Source organism: Tigriopus californicus, chromosome 9 (genome assembly GCF_007210705.1).
Source record: "Tigriopus californicus strain San Diego chromosome 9, Tcal_SD_v2.1, whole genome shotgun sequence".
Classification (NCBI taxonomy): Eukaryota; Metazoa; Arthropoda; class Copepoda; order Harpacticoida; family Harpacticidae; genus Tigriopus; species Tigriopus californicus.
Genome location: NC_081448.1, coordinates 12,392,605 through 12,409,101, shown reverse-complemented (window position 1 = coordinate 12,409,101; position 16,497 = coordinate 12,392,605). Strand labels below are relative to the sequence as shown.

The following is a 16,497-nucleotide window of genomic DNA, read 5'->3' as shown; positions in this document are numbered from 1 at the left end:
CATTTCAATTCAGGTCCGAGATAAACGTTTATTACAAGTTCAGGGTCCCGCACGAGGGACCAGAAACGGAGGTGCTCGGAAGTTGAGAGCTAGACGTGCACGAAACCTCGATTGATGGTATAGGCTCATTGGAAAGAGACTTGAGTTTACACGAACCAATCGTCCTCGCTATCCTCCTTATCAGCCTCATCAGAGTCTTGCTTTTGCACCTGAGGTTTTCTCCTTCGAATGACACGATGTTGCCAGGGCTGGAATTTCCTCAATTCAGGCTATAATGAAGCGGGAAGACGTTAATCTAATCTCAGGTGCAACTTGCAACAAGTAAACAGGCCCCAAAACAAACAGCAAATGTACGTTGCTCAGGATGGTAAAACATGAAAATATTCAACGCAAAACCGATTACGAAAAACGTTTGTGGGGAGGAGCTGCGGGAAAAGACAATGCTTAATTCATATTTTTTCCCTCAGAAAAACTTCAATATTTGTTCAAGATATGAAATAATCAAAGAAACGTTTCAGTTATTTTGGCAGGCGTCTCTTATAAATTGGGTTTAACCTAATAAATGAACAAGATGAAATCACTTTGATATTCAGAATCGACCAAATACTATCTGATATTCAGCCTAAACTTCTATCAGGCAAGAGCTAGTGGTGCTTTGGATCCCTTAAAAACATGAACTTCTATGATGTGCGTCATACAAGTTGTCCCATATATTTTGACGATTCTAAAGCAATCAAAAATCGTCAAAAAATATCGTATACATAATTTACGAGTATAAGTTGATTGCTAATACTCTCCTAAAAATGTTCAAACCTACCTTCAAGGGCTAGCCAGATCCACCAACTCTAGTTTGTTAGCGGATCAAATATTACCTGTAGTAATATCAAGAAAAATTAATATCTTTTTCCGTCTTGAATTGTTGAGGATCTCATTCCCAATTACGACAAGGACGTTTGCAAAACAATAATTAAAAAAAATTGGCCATCTTCCTTAACAAAATGAACATAATTCACATTTATCAGCAAAACTGATTTCAAAGGATCAACAAGTATTGGCATATGCCTTCTGGGATTGAAATCCCAGCAGTTCAAGACGATATTCTTTAAATTTTACTTAACTTTTTGTTTATATACATTATTTGATCGACCAACCAATTAGAGTTGGCTGATATGGCTAACCCTTGAATAAAAGGTTGATCGGAAACTTAAGTCAAAAACTTGCCCAGGTCTGACTTATAGATCCTGCTACTGAATCAACGGCTACATACGCCCTAAGAATATCTGAAGGCAGCAAATTGAACAATGAAAGAGCCAGAGAAAGATGAGAGTTGGACTTCATTGTTTTAACTAGCCTGGATTCTCGAGGGCTTGAAGGTGCTCTCAAAACGCACATTAAGCCTCTACTGTCACTAAAATTGACCCTAAATCCTGGGTTGGGACAAAGCTCATGGATGCTTTTGAAAACGCACAATGTCAGATACATTTCATACCTTCTCTGAATACTGTACAATCCCAACCTTTCTAACCTCTCCCAATACGAGATCTCTCTCATATCCTCAATGTTCCTAGTAAAGCATCTTTGGACCTGCTCGAGCTTTTGCAAACCTGCTAAACTCATTGGAGCCCAAATGGGCGAGGCATGTTCAAAATGCGTCTGGACAATCGACTTGTACAGAGTTAGCATCGTGATGCTATCTCTGGACTTAAACGTACGATATATCCAACCACATGTTTGAAAAGCTTTACCAACTTTCAACTGGATATGCTCATCGAACTTTACATTATTTTGGAGGACTAGACCTTAATCTTTCATGGATGAGACCTACTCAATGTCCTTACCTTCATCATCTAACAATGGAGTGTCTAATGGCGTCGACCCAAAGGTCATTGAGCGGAATTTCATTCCATTCAGTGCCACGTTACTCTCAACAACCCAAGAGTAGATTTGGTCTATGACCTTTATCAGACAACCGGAATTCTGACCATTCCTACCAACTACCAATTTTATATAATCAGCATAGGAAGAGATACTGACATTACTACTACCAAGCTTCTGAAGCGGAGCAATGAAGATGATGAAGAGGAGAGGACCCAAAATAACCAATTGCTTCCTACCATAAATGAAACTTCTTAGCCAATTGAGAACCTTGCCTTGGATCCCAATCTCATGGAGCCTGTTAACTAAAAGACCATGATCTACCTTGGCAAAGGCCTTGGCAAAGTCGAGATAAACTCCATCGACTGATTCATGGCTCTCCAGTCCCTCAATAACCTGCCGTGTATGCTCAATCAGTTGGGTAACCGTGCTAAAATGTGCCCGGAGCCCATGCTGGCCTTCAAAGACTTCATGAATATCAAGAAATTCAACAAGTTTCGAAGCAATATTCGAAGTGAGAGAAATCGGCTTGTCTATTGACCAGTCAAACATCTTGACCAACTTTCAAGTAATTTGCTGCACTTGTTATGAATCCAATGTTCTCAATTTGGGAATGGTCCCCAAATCAAAAGTAGGCATATTTTGGCTCTGAGCTACATATTGCTCTTTAAACTCATTTGAATGTTTTAAAATCATGGAAGGCTACATCTCAACAAATATGACACCTTTTCAATTGACTGCTTTGGATCCTCTTGATAAAAACCCCCTTTTTAGAGTCTAAAATTCAAATCTAGTGGACTGTACTTTGTTCTTACTCTGTGCGTCTTAAAAAAGCCTGCCTTTTATGTAAACTTCCTAAAACGTAGAAATTTAAACTCTACTCAAAAGCAACTCATCTATTTTTCACCAATGCCTGATGTTTTTTGACGAATGTGTGGATTAAAACAAGAGTATCAATTATCTATTCCAGATATGCTGGTTTGTTATTATTTATGTACATGTACTTGCTTGCCTATTTCATACATTTCTTTTCTTAATTATCAGTGTGAGTTCCTTATGAATTAATTCTTGTTCATTTTCTTTCTATAAATGTTTTTGAGCAAATTTTGACCAATTTTTTTACTGATTTTAAAGACAATTTGCTTGTTTTTGCTTTACTTGATGTTCATGTTTGTTTCATTTATTCTTTTGACTTTTAAAGTTAATTCAGAAATATTTGGTGTTTGAACAGAGTTGTATATCAAGCAGATTATTATTCACTAAAAAGTACACTTAAATGTGCTATGCAGCATGGGCAATCTTGTTTTATTTGTAATAGAGTTACTGTCTTGATTCAACACAATGGCCTAACTTGACGGTCAGGGGAAAGCCGTGACGTTTCCTCTCTTCAGAGTCCCTGGACAAGTCAATAGTTAGAGGGGAGCGACCTTTGAAAATTGGAACAACATGAGCTAGCTTTAGAGAAGAGGGAAACTTGCCTTGATCCAAGATGTAACGCATCAAGCACGAGAAAACAGTAATTGGTACTTGAATACAGTTTAAGATATTTCGGATTCGTTTAGACGATTGACTAGGTTCATTTTTTTCATTTTATCTCTAAAATGTCCTCGCAATATCCTGACCTTAGACAAATAGCATCAGTCTTAAAAATAAGTATAATATATTTTGTCTTTTCCTTGCATAATCTGAACATGGCTGAAAATGGTAATTAATTACTACTACTCAAAACCCTCCAAACATTCAAATTTTCAAAAAAATGATCTGCAACTATTAAAGTGCACCTAATTAACTTTAAGAAAATCGTCGCTCATCAGTAAAAGCCCAAATCAATAGGATTTTCTATTGCTTGAATTTTTCTCAGAGTTTAAGGGAATACAGAAAGAAGGGTAGTTTTGATGCTTGCAAAACATTATTTCAATGATCCATATCTTTAGTGAGTTGGATGTTATATATCGAGCTTTTATGAAATTGTTAACATCAATCCTTTCAACATTAACAATAGTAGTATAATATTGATTGCTGTTTTGAAACTCCCTATCCTTTGTCTGGATGTTTAAGTTCAGATAAAAAGGGGAAATTATAAAGCTGAAACTGATACAAACAGGACTATCAAATTCCATATTTTCGGTTGTACCTTCACTGAAATGTAACTTGCCTCTTCAACAATCAATAAAGGAATGTCTTTCGGGGGGACGAGAAAATATCTGGTCCTCTTAATATTGTTTCCTCATGATCTCAAAATGACGCCAATATAAACTGTTTGCCTCTCAAAAGTTCTGAATGCTAATTCATATTTTACACTCACAAACATCAAAACCTCATATTTATTCATTTCTACTTAAATGAATTCAGCTGTGTGTTAAAACAATGAGAGGCAAATCATTTGTCAAGTTCATCCCTATCAAAGATTGCTTCTAGACATCCTTGTTGAGGTTTATGCCTCTTTCCACATCACGGGGGGCATACTCTTTGATAAAAAGTAATGAACCTTTAAATAACGGAATAACAATTAACAAAGTTAACTTTTTACTCTAAGATGCCAAACACTGGTCGCTAATAACCTACCTAAAATGAATATGTTACATACTTTTGAGGTGATCTAGCTTCATTCATGGCAATTTTAGAATGCTTTGTAAAATCAACCATGGGCCAGCTGGGAACTTTGGTTGCCACTAGCTATGCATGTTGTTGGAGGGAGATTCTTTAATCTGCAAAAACTAGTGCAATATTTGCATGGCGTTTAATTGCTGTATTGCTTATTCACTTTTTCAGGGTGCTTCACAACAACAGCTCGATAACATCAAATAGAACGAACTCCTTAAAATTGTGAAGAATTAGTGATCTCTTTCTCACGCCTGGTAAGAAGGAACTAACAAGAGAGGTTGCGTAGAGTCGGCGAACATGTAACATCATTCATGCACGTTCCTCTAAAGTAGTATAGAAATCTCGAAAAGATAAATTATTATTTTCTTCCCTAAAAGAGGAATTGAGTCACAAAACTATTTTTTACTTCAAAAAAAAATTATTTTCTCAACGCCTGGCCACTATTTTTTGGTAATTCAAAACAGCTCAATGCGGATTCTTTAGTCAAAAGTTCGTCAGTTTTGTTTTGAACCCTTTGGTGGCAGCTCCATTAGAACCGTCTCTCCGTCATTTGATTCTAAGAAGATCTATGTCATTGGAAGCCAATTTCGATTTTCCTTCACGTTTTTTATCTCCTGTTTTTTCCTTGTGCCCATCTCGATCAAATATCCAGTCAAGAGGTAATCAAATCAAAGGGCAATGATAAATTCTGTCAATGGCTGCATCGATATGATATATCTCATTCAAGCTTTAGAAATAGCAGTCATGACGTAAACACTAATAAAGACATTTAGAATTACGCATCCAACATTTTGAAAATCGTCCGCAACTAAAACGCCTCAGTAAGGTATTCCATAAATTTGTCTCATCGCCATTGAATGAGCATATTTTCAAAGAGAACAGAGGGGCAATCAAAGTGGTAATACAGTTCGACAAAGATTATAGTTTTTCTACAATTTTCCAATTTTTCATGACACGGTTTAGGGTCAATTGCAATGATATCAGAGGCTTAACGTGTGTTTTAAGAGCTCCTCAAAGCCCTGGAGAATTCTCCTTTTTCAGGGCTTTATCATTGTTTAGTCTACTTCTCTCAAATATTCGCAGGAAACATTTGGGCGTTGATCCAGTATCATCATTTAAGCCAAACGAACTCGGTGGTGGAACAAAAATGTTATGAATATAAGATATTTCAGTTATTTCTGTTGAACTGCTGGGGACTCCATTCCCAGCTGCGGTTGGGATGTCCGCAAATAACTGATATCCCTGCTTTTAACGGCTGAGAATCTAAAAGAAAATAAGCATCTGCTCTTTCCTCCAGATTCGAGTTTCAAATGGCCATTAGTTTTGGAAATCTTGCAATTTTGTTCTAAAAAATTATTCTTCCTTGTCAAAGACAAAAAGGAGAAAAATCCTCACTGAGCTTTGTTAAGCACAGACATCGGAATGAGCTGCGAATAAAAAAATAGATAGGTATATTTGTGTTTAACGAAAAAAAACCACAAAGTATTACTTTCCGCCAAATGAGAGTAATCTATCTTCTTATTCTTGATATCTCAATCACATACGATTATATTCCTTTCTCCGTGTTTAGCCAATTAAAAAATAATTTCTTTCCTATGCCAAGTCTTTCAGCAAAATTGACGAAAGAAGAAGCAGGTCAAGTTTAAGTGGAGTTGTTTCAGTATCTTGGTAAAAGTTATAGATCCACCAAATTTTATATGAACCTACAAAAAGGAGCTCTTTTATAACTTGTAATTTAGATATCACAATTACATCTGCTAAAATGAAATGAATTACGCTTAAAACTCTGAGTTCATTTGTATTTAATCGCACTTACTTGGAAATGCGATTCCAGTTAAGTAATTACCGTTGCATTTTTAGATCCATAAAAAGTTATTCAAATCAAAACGATTTAATGATACGGCACTTTGCCGTATTTTCACATTCTAAGAAATGAAGTGAGTATACAGTTTTGGTGAAAAATATCCGACCAAATGAGATTCTATAAAAGTGAGTGCATATTTAATGCCAATACCTGAATGTGTGGCTGAGCCAATTTTTATAGCGCCATTGTATGTATGCATTTATAATTTGTAATTGCGAGACTTCATTCACACCTCCTAAAATGAAATTAGGTACAGTTGTAACTCTGAATTCATTTGTGATTGATCACTTAATTGGAAATGCTATCGCAGTTACGCAATCTAAATTCTAAATTCATATTCTAAGAAGTAATGTGAGTATACAAATAAGATTCTACCATAGTGAGTGAATACCAATGCCAATACCTTAATATATGGCGGAGCCAAGGCTCGATCCAATGCCCTTCTATTCCTCTCCGCGTGTTGGCGTTGATGTTCCTCCTGACGAGTCTCTTCTTCTCTTTGGCGTCGTTCTCGCTCGCAGGTCTAGAAGTATCAATTATATTTTTACACATTTATGGATGTCATATATGAATCTTAAAAATGGAAAGATGTTCTACCTTTTGGGCAATTTTCACTTTGATTTGGGGCAATTTTTCGAGCTCTGTGGTAAGATGTTCCATACGTAACTCAATCCGTTTCAATTTATCCAACGTTGTTAGAACCGAGCGAGATTCACCCACACATTCGTCATGGATTTGACTTACAACCTCATCTAGAACTGATCCATTCATCCATCCATTAGCCAAAACGCTGTTCCACTCTCCGTAAATCGGAAGATTGGTAGAAAAATAAGCACATCAAAAACAAATTCCAACCAAGCGTGACTTGTTCCACGGGATCAAAACAAGAGCAGGGAACAAAGCCAAACGAGATAATTTGGATATTGAAACCTGTCCAAGTTTGAAGAACGATTACTGATTACTGAAATCGAGATGATCATCCCCTATCCCGAGTTCCAATGGCTGGAATGGGCGTACCAAAACTTTGAAGGTATATCTTTATCAACGCCAAACTTTGTAATGCCATTGATAGTGGTTGAGTTTCCCCTCATGATTTATAACATCTGTTCCATGTAGTTTAGCCTAACGTAGGGGAAACCTTGGAACAGCATATACAACCAAGTAAATTTTCCCACTCACGACACCAGCAATAACATGGCAACTCTCAACCGATCATGTTATCATTTTGAGAGGAACATTTTGAATGGATTAACTCATTCAGACCCACCAATTAACATTTCGTCCTCAGGAGACAGATCTTGTCCCTTCCGATCTTTGCTCCTAAAAGTGTGCCCTTCTAGGGTTGAAGAGGCAAACTTGACCATTCGTTGTCTGTCGTGGAACAGATTGACATGATCCACACTTTGGGATTCATCATCGCCTGTCATCGAAGATTCTAGTTCCATCAATATTTGGCCCTCATTTTGGATCTTCTGTTCCAAAGCCAGGATCCCATTTTCAAAATTTGCCGCTTGCTCATTGAGGCGATCGATCACCTGGAAAGTGAAATTGGATCCGTGGGTTGACAATGTTCCCAAATTCGATAATGATTGAGGGTCGACCAGGCACCTCCTTGGTCATCTTCTTCACTTCCACTAGTTGATCCTCGGCTCGTTGGCATTGGTCAATGAGATCCAGGTTTTCCACTTCAAGATCCGCAAACAAACTCAACAGTTGTTGTGGCTGTGTGAAGTACAATTTCACATTGTCCTTCACCTTGGCTGAATCAGAAAAATCCGCTTTATGTACACGACCTAGTTAGAGAATCATAGCTTTCCCATCCAATGTGGCTACGAACCTAGCTCGGAGAAGGGGATTCCCAGTTCTTGAGCGGTGATTTCGAGCAAGCTGTCGATTGGCATGTCATTGTTGGCTATGGAACTATCGGGTGAATCCTTCGGTAGAAGTGGATAGGAATCTTGGAGGCTGAAGGAACCGGATTTGTTTTGATAGGTCTTATCCGATTGAACCATACGCCACGCTTCAGGCGACAGTGAGAAGAGGAACGTTTCGAAGGTGGCATATTCCACCAAAACATCCTTTTTCTGTCAGAAGGGTGGAACAAATTAACGAAATCACTCAGTTTAAGGAAGGCCAAGGGAGAGAGGCCTTGGCTGACTCTTTGGCTCAATTAATGAAAATGCTTCCTGTTCCCTTTCCGCTCACCTTATTTATCTCCCTCTTCAAGGCAACCAAATGTTCGTCGATCCCTTTGATGTCGGCCACCTTTTCCAAACGAACTTGAGTTTCCGTTTCAGCTCTGTTGTTGTTGTTGTTGTTGATGATGATTTTGTTGTTGTTGATAAAGGTGCCATGGAGGGTGTCAGAGGCAATGGAAAATAATGGTGTACTCAGATGTCATCAAAGAATTCCAATTTCATTTCAACTTTGCCCTCTCGAACAAGCCAAGGCTCTACTCTACCAAATCTCTCTATGGGTAAGAAACAAACCCCATTTTGACCTGATTCTTCTGAATTGAATTGTGCCGGTGCTCGTTGACACGGCGTCAGTAATTAGGCTCCTAAATATCAAACCCTAACGTACATGTTGAACCTTCCTTCTTCTTGCCAGCAAAATAAAACATCCGCGGATCTCCCATTTTTCTTCACTCATTAAGCAAATAAAGCCCAGGCACATGGAAATGCAGATTTCAAACCCTCAATAGAAAAACCCATCATCAGATGGTATGCAGAGCGAGAGAGATGTCATCTGTCTCGTAACAAATAAAATAATAACATAACAAAACTACTCGACATTGGATTACACTCTGCCCGTTAGAGGAGACCTCTTAATTTTTGTTGAGCTAGTCTCGTCGGAAAATAAGGAAAGATTGGACGGCTTGTTGCGCATTGACTGGCAATATGTATGTTTGGTCTTAACCGAAATAGATCAAAGACTTATGAAGCATGAGTGTTCATGATAACCCAATGGGTAAATTGGCATTTTTCGCCTTCGTGGTACGTCACAAGATTTTGTAATCTTGATTGGACCTTCCTTACTTCGTTTGGGACCATCTGATAGACCTGACGAAGCCTCCTTATGTCGCACATCACATTTGCGTAGTACATTGCGCAATTTGTTTGGTTCCACCTTCTGTTAATGGATCGATGGTTGAATGTGGGTGTGCTGCGAAACCAACCGCAAAGTTGAATGCCACTGAGAAACGAGTTCATCGGGGATCAAAAGCCGTCGTCATGATGGTAACGACGCACGGGACAAACGACCGGCCTTCAGATCATTACTTTCACACTCACTTTGGCCTTCTTTGTGCGTCACTCCATCCACACAGTGGATGGTGACGTTCAAACCTGGCCTCCTAAAGAAGACCAGTGGTCTCAAAGCAAATATATCATTTCTCAGCATGGCAAAGTGGAAAAGCTTTTTTTGCCACCGAACAAGACTTGAAGGGTGAAAGCGAGAAAGAATTGTCAAAGACGAAAAATTATGAGATCCACCTTGGTTCGTCCTCGTTTGGGAAAGAAACCCCGTCGAGGTCCAGACGAGACCTTCAGGATGGGAGCCAAGCGGGGATAGCAAATTGTTGTTCCACCATAAGACTGTCTTCGAAAAAAGAAGAACTGTCACACTTTTTCGAAGGTAAGTGATAATTGTTCAGTGCAAGGTAGGATCTTTCTAGCCTATAGATAGAAGTGGCATTGCATTATGGACACCTATAGTAGGACTCATAACAAACGCCTTGGTATCAATCTTGAGTTTGCGATTTACTATTAAGTATATCTTTGGAATTTTTTTAGAGTTGCTTTGCTCCTTTTTCAATGTCAATTTTTAGGATTTATGCTTTGAAAGTCAAACACCAAAGTATCCGGAGCGCTGAGAAATATTCTTTATTTAACTACAATGTAATTGAATAACGCCTGCTCTATTATTGGTATTATTGGTATGGCGACTAATGTGATAAATAATGGCATAAGGAATACGTTGGCCATTCAAAAAAAGATCGGACCCGATAGAACTAACATAGCCATTGTTTATGCTTCCTGGATTCCAAGAAATGGCTTACTAAAAATGGAAAAGTATGGAATTGTGCAAATAAAAGCCAAAGCTCCTCTTAAAAATGGCTAGTGTTCAAACTGTGCATTTCCCCTTCAAAGGAGGCGAAAACTGCACCCCGAAGTAAGTTTAGTGGTAATCTTTAAAATAATGACGCGATAAAGGGACTTTTGAGTCTCTTTTTCAAACCCATTCACCCTTGGCATTCCGCAAAAGTCTCATTCCAGGCCTTATTCCATGTCACTCTGTCCGACGACTGTCTTGTTGTGGAAGCTCTGAATGGAGAGACAGTCAGCCTTCTGCATATTTAATGCACTTCAAGCCGTTGATTCCTGGCACTGTTCTACTCTGTCTGTGTATCTTTTGAGAATGAGTAAATTGGAAAACGAGGTTCCACTATCACCACGTTCCAAATTTCAGTTAGGGATCTGTTCCACAAAAAGGTCGTTCGTGTCAATGTGGGGAAGCCCAAAACGAAGGATTGAAAAAGGTCAAAATTCAGCTGGAGATTTGCATTGGTCAGGCTTTTGTTGCTTTTGATATTGTTTTAGTTCTGAAAGGTTGCAATACTTGTCTATGAATATTCCCCCTTTTTATAAAATACCAGAATCCATTTAGTTTGATCAAATATTCATTTGTTCCACGTGTTTTGCATTTGTGAAAAAATGTTTCCCCCGTCCCTATTTTAGTATGCCGAGAACAAATTCCTTACACTTTTGTCACACTAACAATTTTCAGCAAACTTTGAAGGCCAGTTCCAACGCCTTTCATGGAACTCGAATCAGATGAAACCTTGTGTTCAGTCTCTGTCTTATCAAGCGGAACATTTCCCACTCAACATGTTCCCATGGAACAAATTACCCAGACCCGTCATCGCTTCTTCAACTTGCTTGACTGGAGTTTTCTCGTGGTTGTTTAAAAAAACACGCCAGTGCATTTGATCGGATTTTTCGGACTGCATCCGAAAGCGGTGGATCAGACTTTTTTCTTCCCTTGACTCGTGTGTGTTGAAGCGTTGGACTGAGGCTCACCTTTTTTGCGCTTGAATGGCTTTGCTATCGTTGGCTTGGAGAAACTGGTCAAAGGCTTGTTGGGCCAAACGGAATTCAGCTTCGGCCTTTTGAAGTTGTTCTTCTTCGTTCCGCAGAACACGTTCCAAACGATGGGTCTCGTTTTGCTTCACCATCAACGAGTACTGAGGAACACAGAGAAAGTGAGAGCGACTGATATTGGCTTAAAATACAGCATACAGCTGGTCAAGCGGATCAAATATTAGGTTTGCCAACGTCATGAAGAAACTTATCATTTCAGAGATCAGTGGAAACATTACAACGATTCCATTCCGAAGTTTTTATTGCATTTTGAACCGTTAGTAAGAAGACCAATTGACTGGAGAATTGGAACCGGACGAAACTGTCTGTCTTAACTACACGTTTCGCAAATTTCCTTTTCGAAATTCATGGATGGTTTAAGATTGAAAGAAATTTCATATACTCGTACAGTACAGATGCGTCACCTTTCAAAATATACGAATCTAAGAATATTTTCTAAAGTTTTGACCTCAAAGTAACTCGATCCTCCTCAGTTTTCCAAATGCATTCGTTATTTTACTCTGACATTACTTTCTTCATCAATGCATATCCAAAGTGAATAGCCCCATCAATTGGAATGTATAGACACTCTAGAGTAGCTAGCACCAATGTACGTTTATGTCTGCCTGGAACTTGGTGCATACCTTCATTGCAGGAGGAAATGAAAACAAATGGACAAATGAAGAGTCATTACACTAGTTCTTTCCAGCTATTACTCAATGAGTCCGGGTGAGCAAACCACACAGCCTTTGGTTTCACGGTCATGCTCTCAAAGCACGTGGACCGACCATTCCCACTTCCAATTGACTTTCAACGTTGCAAGTTGGACCGATATTTTATGACCTTGAATTCAAGCTGTCTAGAATGAACCACCCATGGATGTTTTCGCGAAAAGCGACATCAAATTTGGTTTCAAATGCCAACTTAGGGTTTAAGGGCTTGTTTCAATATTCTTGAATTGGTTGAAAATGTTTTACATGTCATTTTAAAGGCTTCCAAGGGATGTTGATAAAGGGGTTTATGAAATTATGAAAGCCTTTTCTTCAAGTCTTTATTGTGAGATTCTTTTTCTCATTGGATCAAAATAGTTTTTACAATCTGTTCAATTTTATATACATATTGTCCCATTTAGGGTTCAAAGTCCGCCATTCGAGGCGATGATCCACTGCAGGGAGGAGGGGAGACCTAGGATCGAACCTATCAACCCGAGCATGGCTCGGTCGCGCGTTAATCAACTGCGCTATAATTATGTGATTATATGATATTATGAAAATGTCTACAATAGTATTTATTTGGGACTCGTTTGGGGTTTTAATATTTTAAAGGTTTTATTTGATGAGGATTGTGGTGGAAATCGATTCGAGGTATCTAGGTTCTCCCCTCATTAGTAAAAGCAGACAAGGACACTAGATAGAGAAAAGAAACGCCACTTTTTTGTGATCACCAAACCTTTCCACCAAGATAGGCTAAACGATTGGTGCTGAAATTTTCTAATGTCAATTATCTGTGTAGCTACTGTATGTGCTTCAAACAAGGAATGCAAATTTATTTTAACTGACTTCTAACATGTTTTGAAGTAAAATTACTGGATTATTGGAGTCCAAAATTCAAATTGAAATCTAGTGGACTGGACTTTGTTTTACTCTGTGTCCCTTAAATAATGCCTGTCTTTTATGTAAATTGTTCATGTTTTTTTCATACATTCTTTTGAATTTAAAATTAATGCCGAAATATTTGGTATATGAACAGAGTTATATATTTCTTATTTACTAAAAAAACACTTCAAAATACAATACAGCATGGCCAATCTTGTTTATTAATACTAGAGCTGCTGTCTTAATTCAACACAACGGCCAAAATGGCGGGCCAAGGAAAGCCATGTCGTTTCCTCTCCTAAGAGTCCCTGAACTAAAATACAGTTCTGAAATGAATTTTTTGAAGTTTGAATAGTGACAACTTGGCCCACAGAGAAATAACAATCCCTCTCTCTTTTCATGGAAGGTGATCAAAGGCACAAAAATACATAGAGATAAATAATATAATATTTAAAGAAAGAGTCTCGCAAAATAGTGACTCATGATGTGTTTGGTAAGGATGTTCAAATGTGAACCATTTTCTTTCAAATATTGAAAGGAACTGAAACTGGCTAGGTTTTTTTTTACAAACGTTCATCTTTGCTTCATCTGATTAGCAAATTGCATTTACGAAAAGGTCCTCATTGGAACTTCCAGGAAAGTTGAGCTTCTCTTTCCACTTTACTTGAATGTTCTCGTCTTTTAAACAAGGAACGAGGGCCGTTAATCTATCTCAATATCAATCCAATCCCTCCTATTTAAATAATTTCTAGTCATCCCCGTTGAGTAACTGTAAATACTTGGTTTGAAATCGAATTTAAATCGGTTTTGGGCTTTCGAGAACTTTGAATGTAAAATTAGAAATCAACAACATTTTCTCAAGACAATTATATTTTCGAATGAACTTTTTTCAAAAATCGTCTCGGGACAAGGTAAGCTGTTATCCAAGCATATTTTTCTTTTATCACGTTGGAACAAGATAATTTGAATGTTTTGTCTCTTTTTTTCTGTTATATTGCTAGCAAGATAGGTTTCCTTTGTTCGCAGAATTTCTAAAGCTTCCCCATTAAGGGATTTTGACCTTCTTCTTCCATCTGAATGTCACTTTCCATCAAGTTGTGATGTTTAAAATGAGACAGAATACAGACAAAGTACAAATGAGACTTTCTGTTTAACATACGTATTTCTAAGCAACATTTCGTCTTTGGCTATGAACGGAATTGAGAGATGATCGGACCAAAAAGGCTCTCCACAATCATCTTTGGTTTTTTTTCTGCTCATCTTAATCTTAACATTGCCAAGTAATTGATTCATTTACCTACGGAAAAATCATGGAAACATTTCAAAATAAATCGACCACCTATTTCATAAAAACTCGTTTCAATGACATCATGTCTATGTTTAACCACTCTTCATGATCCAACAGAAGAGAACATAATGCTCGTGCGTACCTTGGTTCTGAATTTCTTTTTCGAGTTGGTGACTAATTCCTTCAGGGTTTGCTTCTCCTCGTTGGACCGCTTTAAAGCTATCAGTTCGTAGGTGGGATCACACAAATCGTCATCTGAGATAGACCCATCCTCATAATCACCATCCGAGGATTCAATGTCGTTCCACAACTCGTCCACATCTTCAGAGACTCGCTGCTTCCGGTATGAGCTCACCGTTTTCGCCTCATGAAGCCGCGTGGGATCCACTTTTTCCCTCAATTCCACATCCTTCTCTTGATTCAGGAATTTCTGAAAAAGTGCCCACCAAATAACAGGTGCTTTCTTAAACGACGACGACGAGCTAGATAAACCCCAGATTGGAATTGAAACTCGAAGAGACAGTTTGATAATCTCATCGCCCTCAGCGTTTTATGCATACGAAAACTTGGAACACTGTGCTATGGCCTATCCAATAAGATCGCGGCTGTGGTTTTGTTCTAATCCGAAGGGAGTATCAAACTATCTAGCACATGCGAAAGATGGGCTTTACTCCGAAATTAGCATGATGACCATCGGAATGATTGTTGGCCAGACACACGAAGACTGAGCTAGCCAAGACTGAGAGGCGCCTTTTTGACATCTTTAGTTGGGATAACAACGGATCAAACGAGATTTCTGGGTGAGAGATAAGGGGAGGATGATCGTTCCGGTTGTTTTCCATCCAAAACCGACTACCTTTCTTCTTGGTTTCTTGTAGTTTGGATCCAACATGGCCATTTCCTGCCGGGTGAGACTGTATGGGTTTCCATCGTTGGGCGCCAAGGACTCACTTCTTCGGAACATATCGATCAGAGTTTCCCGATAATCCGGATGAAATTCAAATTTGATCGCAGAAAAAGTTTCTCAACACCTTCAGGGGGATGGGTTCCTCCCTTACTTGGGAACAGGATCCAGTCAGGTCTCCGCTACCAAGTTGTCAGCTAATTTCCCGGCTTTCCTCTTCCCTTCTAGTAGCCCACCACAGCCTTGTTTGCCACCAGCAGCCTTGCTCAGTTTGATCAATTTTCCTTGTCAAAGTGTTATTTTCTCAGACACTCTTCATCAGTTTGTTCCAATTTTCCTACTTGGTTCATAAATGGATTTATTCATTAGAACGAACGCGGACGAAGACAAGTGATGGAGAGGAGGGATATCTCGTTCCAAATTTGACCCATCCTTCTCGGTTCTTCTAATCAGTAATTGTGCAGATGAGGGACAAGTCATAAATCGGGATGAGCGAGGACAAGAGTGCCAAAAATGTGGAGAGCTAGGTGGATCTCGTGGGAAAGTTACAGCCGCTATTTTTCGCCCATACCACGCCTTGTGGGCGCCAAGAAATCCTTCTTTAATTAATTGACCGGCCCGTTAAGGTAGTGGTAACTTGTAGGTAGCTCAAGCACCTTTTTTTACTAGTCCATATTCGAGCACACTACCAGCCTCTGTCGGTGTTGAATGTCACGAAAAGAGTTCCTTGGGTCCATGAACAGTAGTTTAAGCATAACACATCAAGTATCCAAAGACACAATAACTTTTATTTGCTGTGAACAATTGGAGGCAACACAATTCTGAGATAAACAACGTGGCATGATTAGGCATATGACTATGTATATATCTTGGAAGTTGGATGGTCGTATGCATTCCCCATGGCTTAAGAAGCGAAATAAAAGGAAGGTGGGTAAGTCCTTTAATTGGGACCGGGGCACTATCAGCTAATTGCTAGGATTCGGAACGCTGCCAAAAATACTAGAAAAAGAAATCTTCATCTTTCCCGATATGCTCCCTCTCTCTCTCTCTAAGCTCTTTTTCCATCCAGGAAACTTGAAAGTGCCAATTGGCATTGTCCCATAGGGTTCTTTCAAACGTGCCACATTCGATCCAAAAACCGCATGCAAACTCGAAGCGATGTCGGGGTGCCAGGTTTTTCGGCCTTTAGGAGAAGAAACTTGGAACATGCCTTTTGAGGTTGGGTG

General features: G+C 38.9%; 1 protein-coding gene across 1 annotated transcript; it reads right to left on the bottom strand.

Annotated features, from left to right (window-relative positions):
- Nucleotides 1–2: 2 nt before the first annotated feature.
- LOC131887286 (cilia- and flagella-associated protein 100-like) lies at nucleotides 3–15,466 on the bottom strand. The gene is made up of 10 exons (XM_059235856.1): nucleotides 15,224–15,466; nucleotides 14,510–14,797; nucleotides 11,425–11,588; nucleotides 8,549–8,642; nucleotides 8,181–8,427; nucleotides 7,952–8,103; nucleotides 7,611–7,878; nucleotides 6,941–7,101; nucleotides 6,747–6,866; nucleotides 3–269 (listed from the first exon to the last, which is right to left on the bottom strand). Exons 1-10 carry the CDS (start codon nucleotides 15,329–15,331, stop codon nucleotides 147–149), a joined length of 1,725 nt encoding a protein of 574 aa, XP_059091839.1. The 5' UTR covers nucleotides 15,332–15,466; the 3' UTR covers nucleotides 3–146.
- Nucleotides 15,467–16,497: the final 1,031 nt, after the last annotated feature.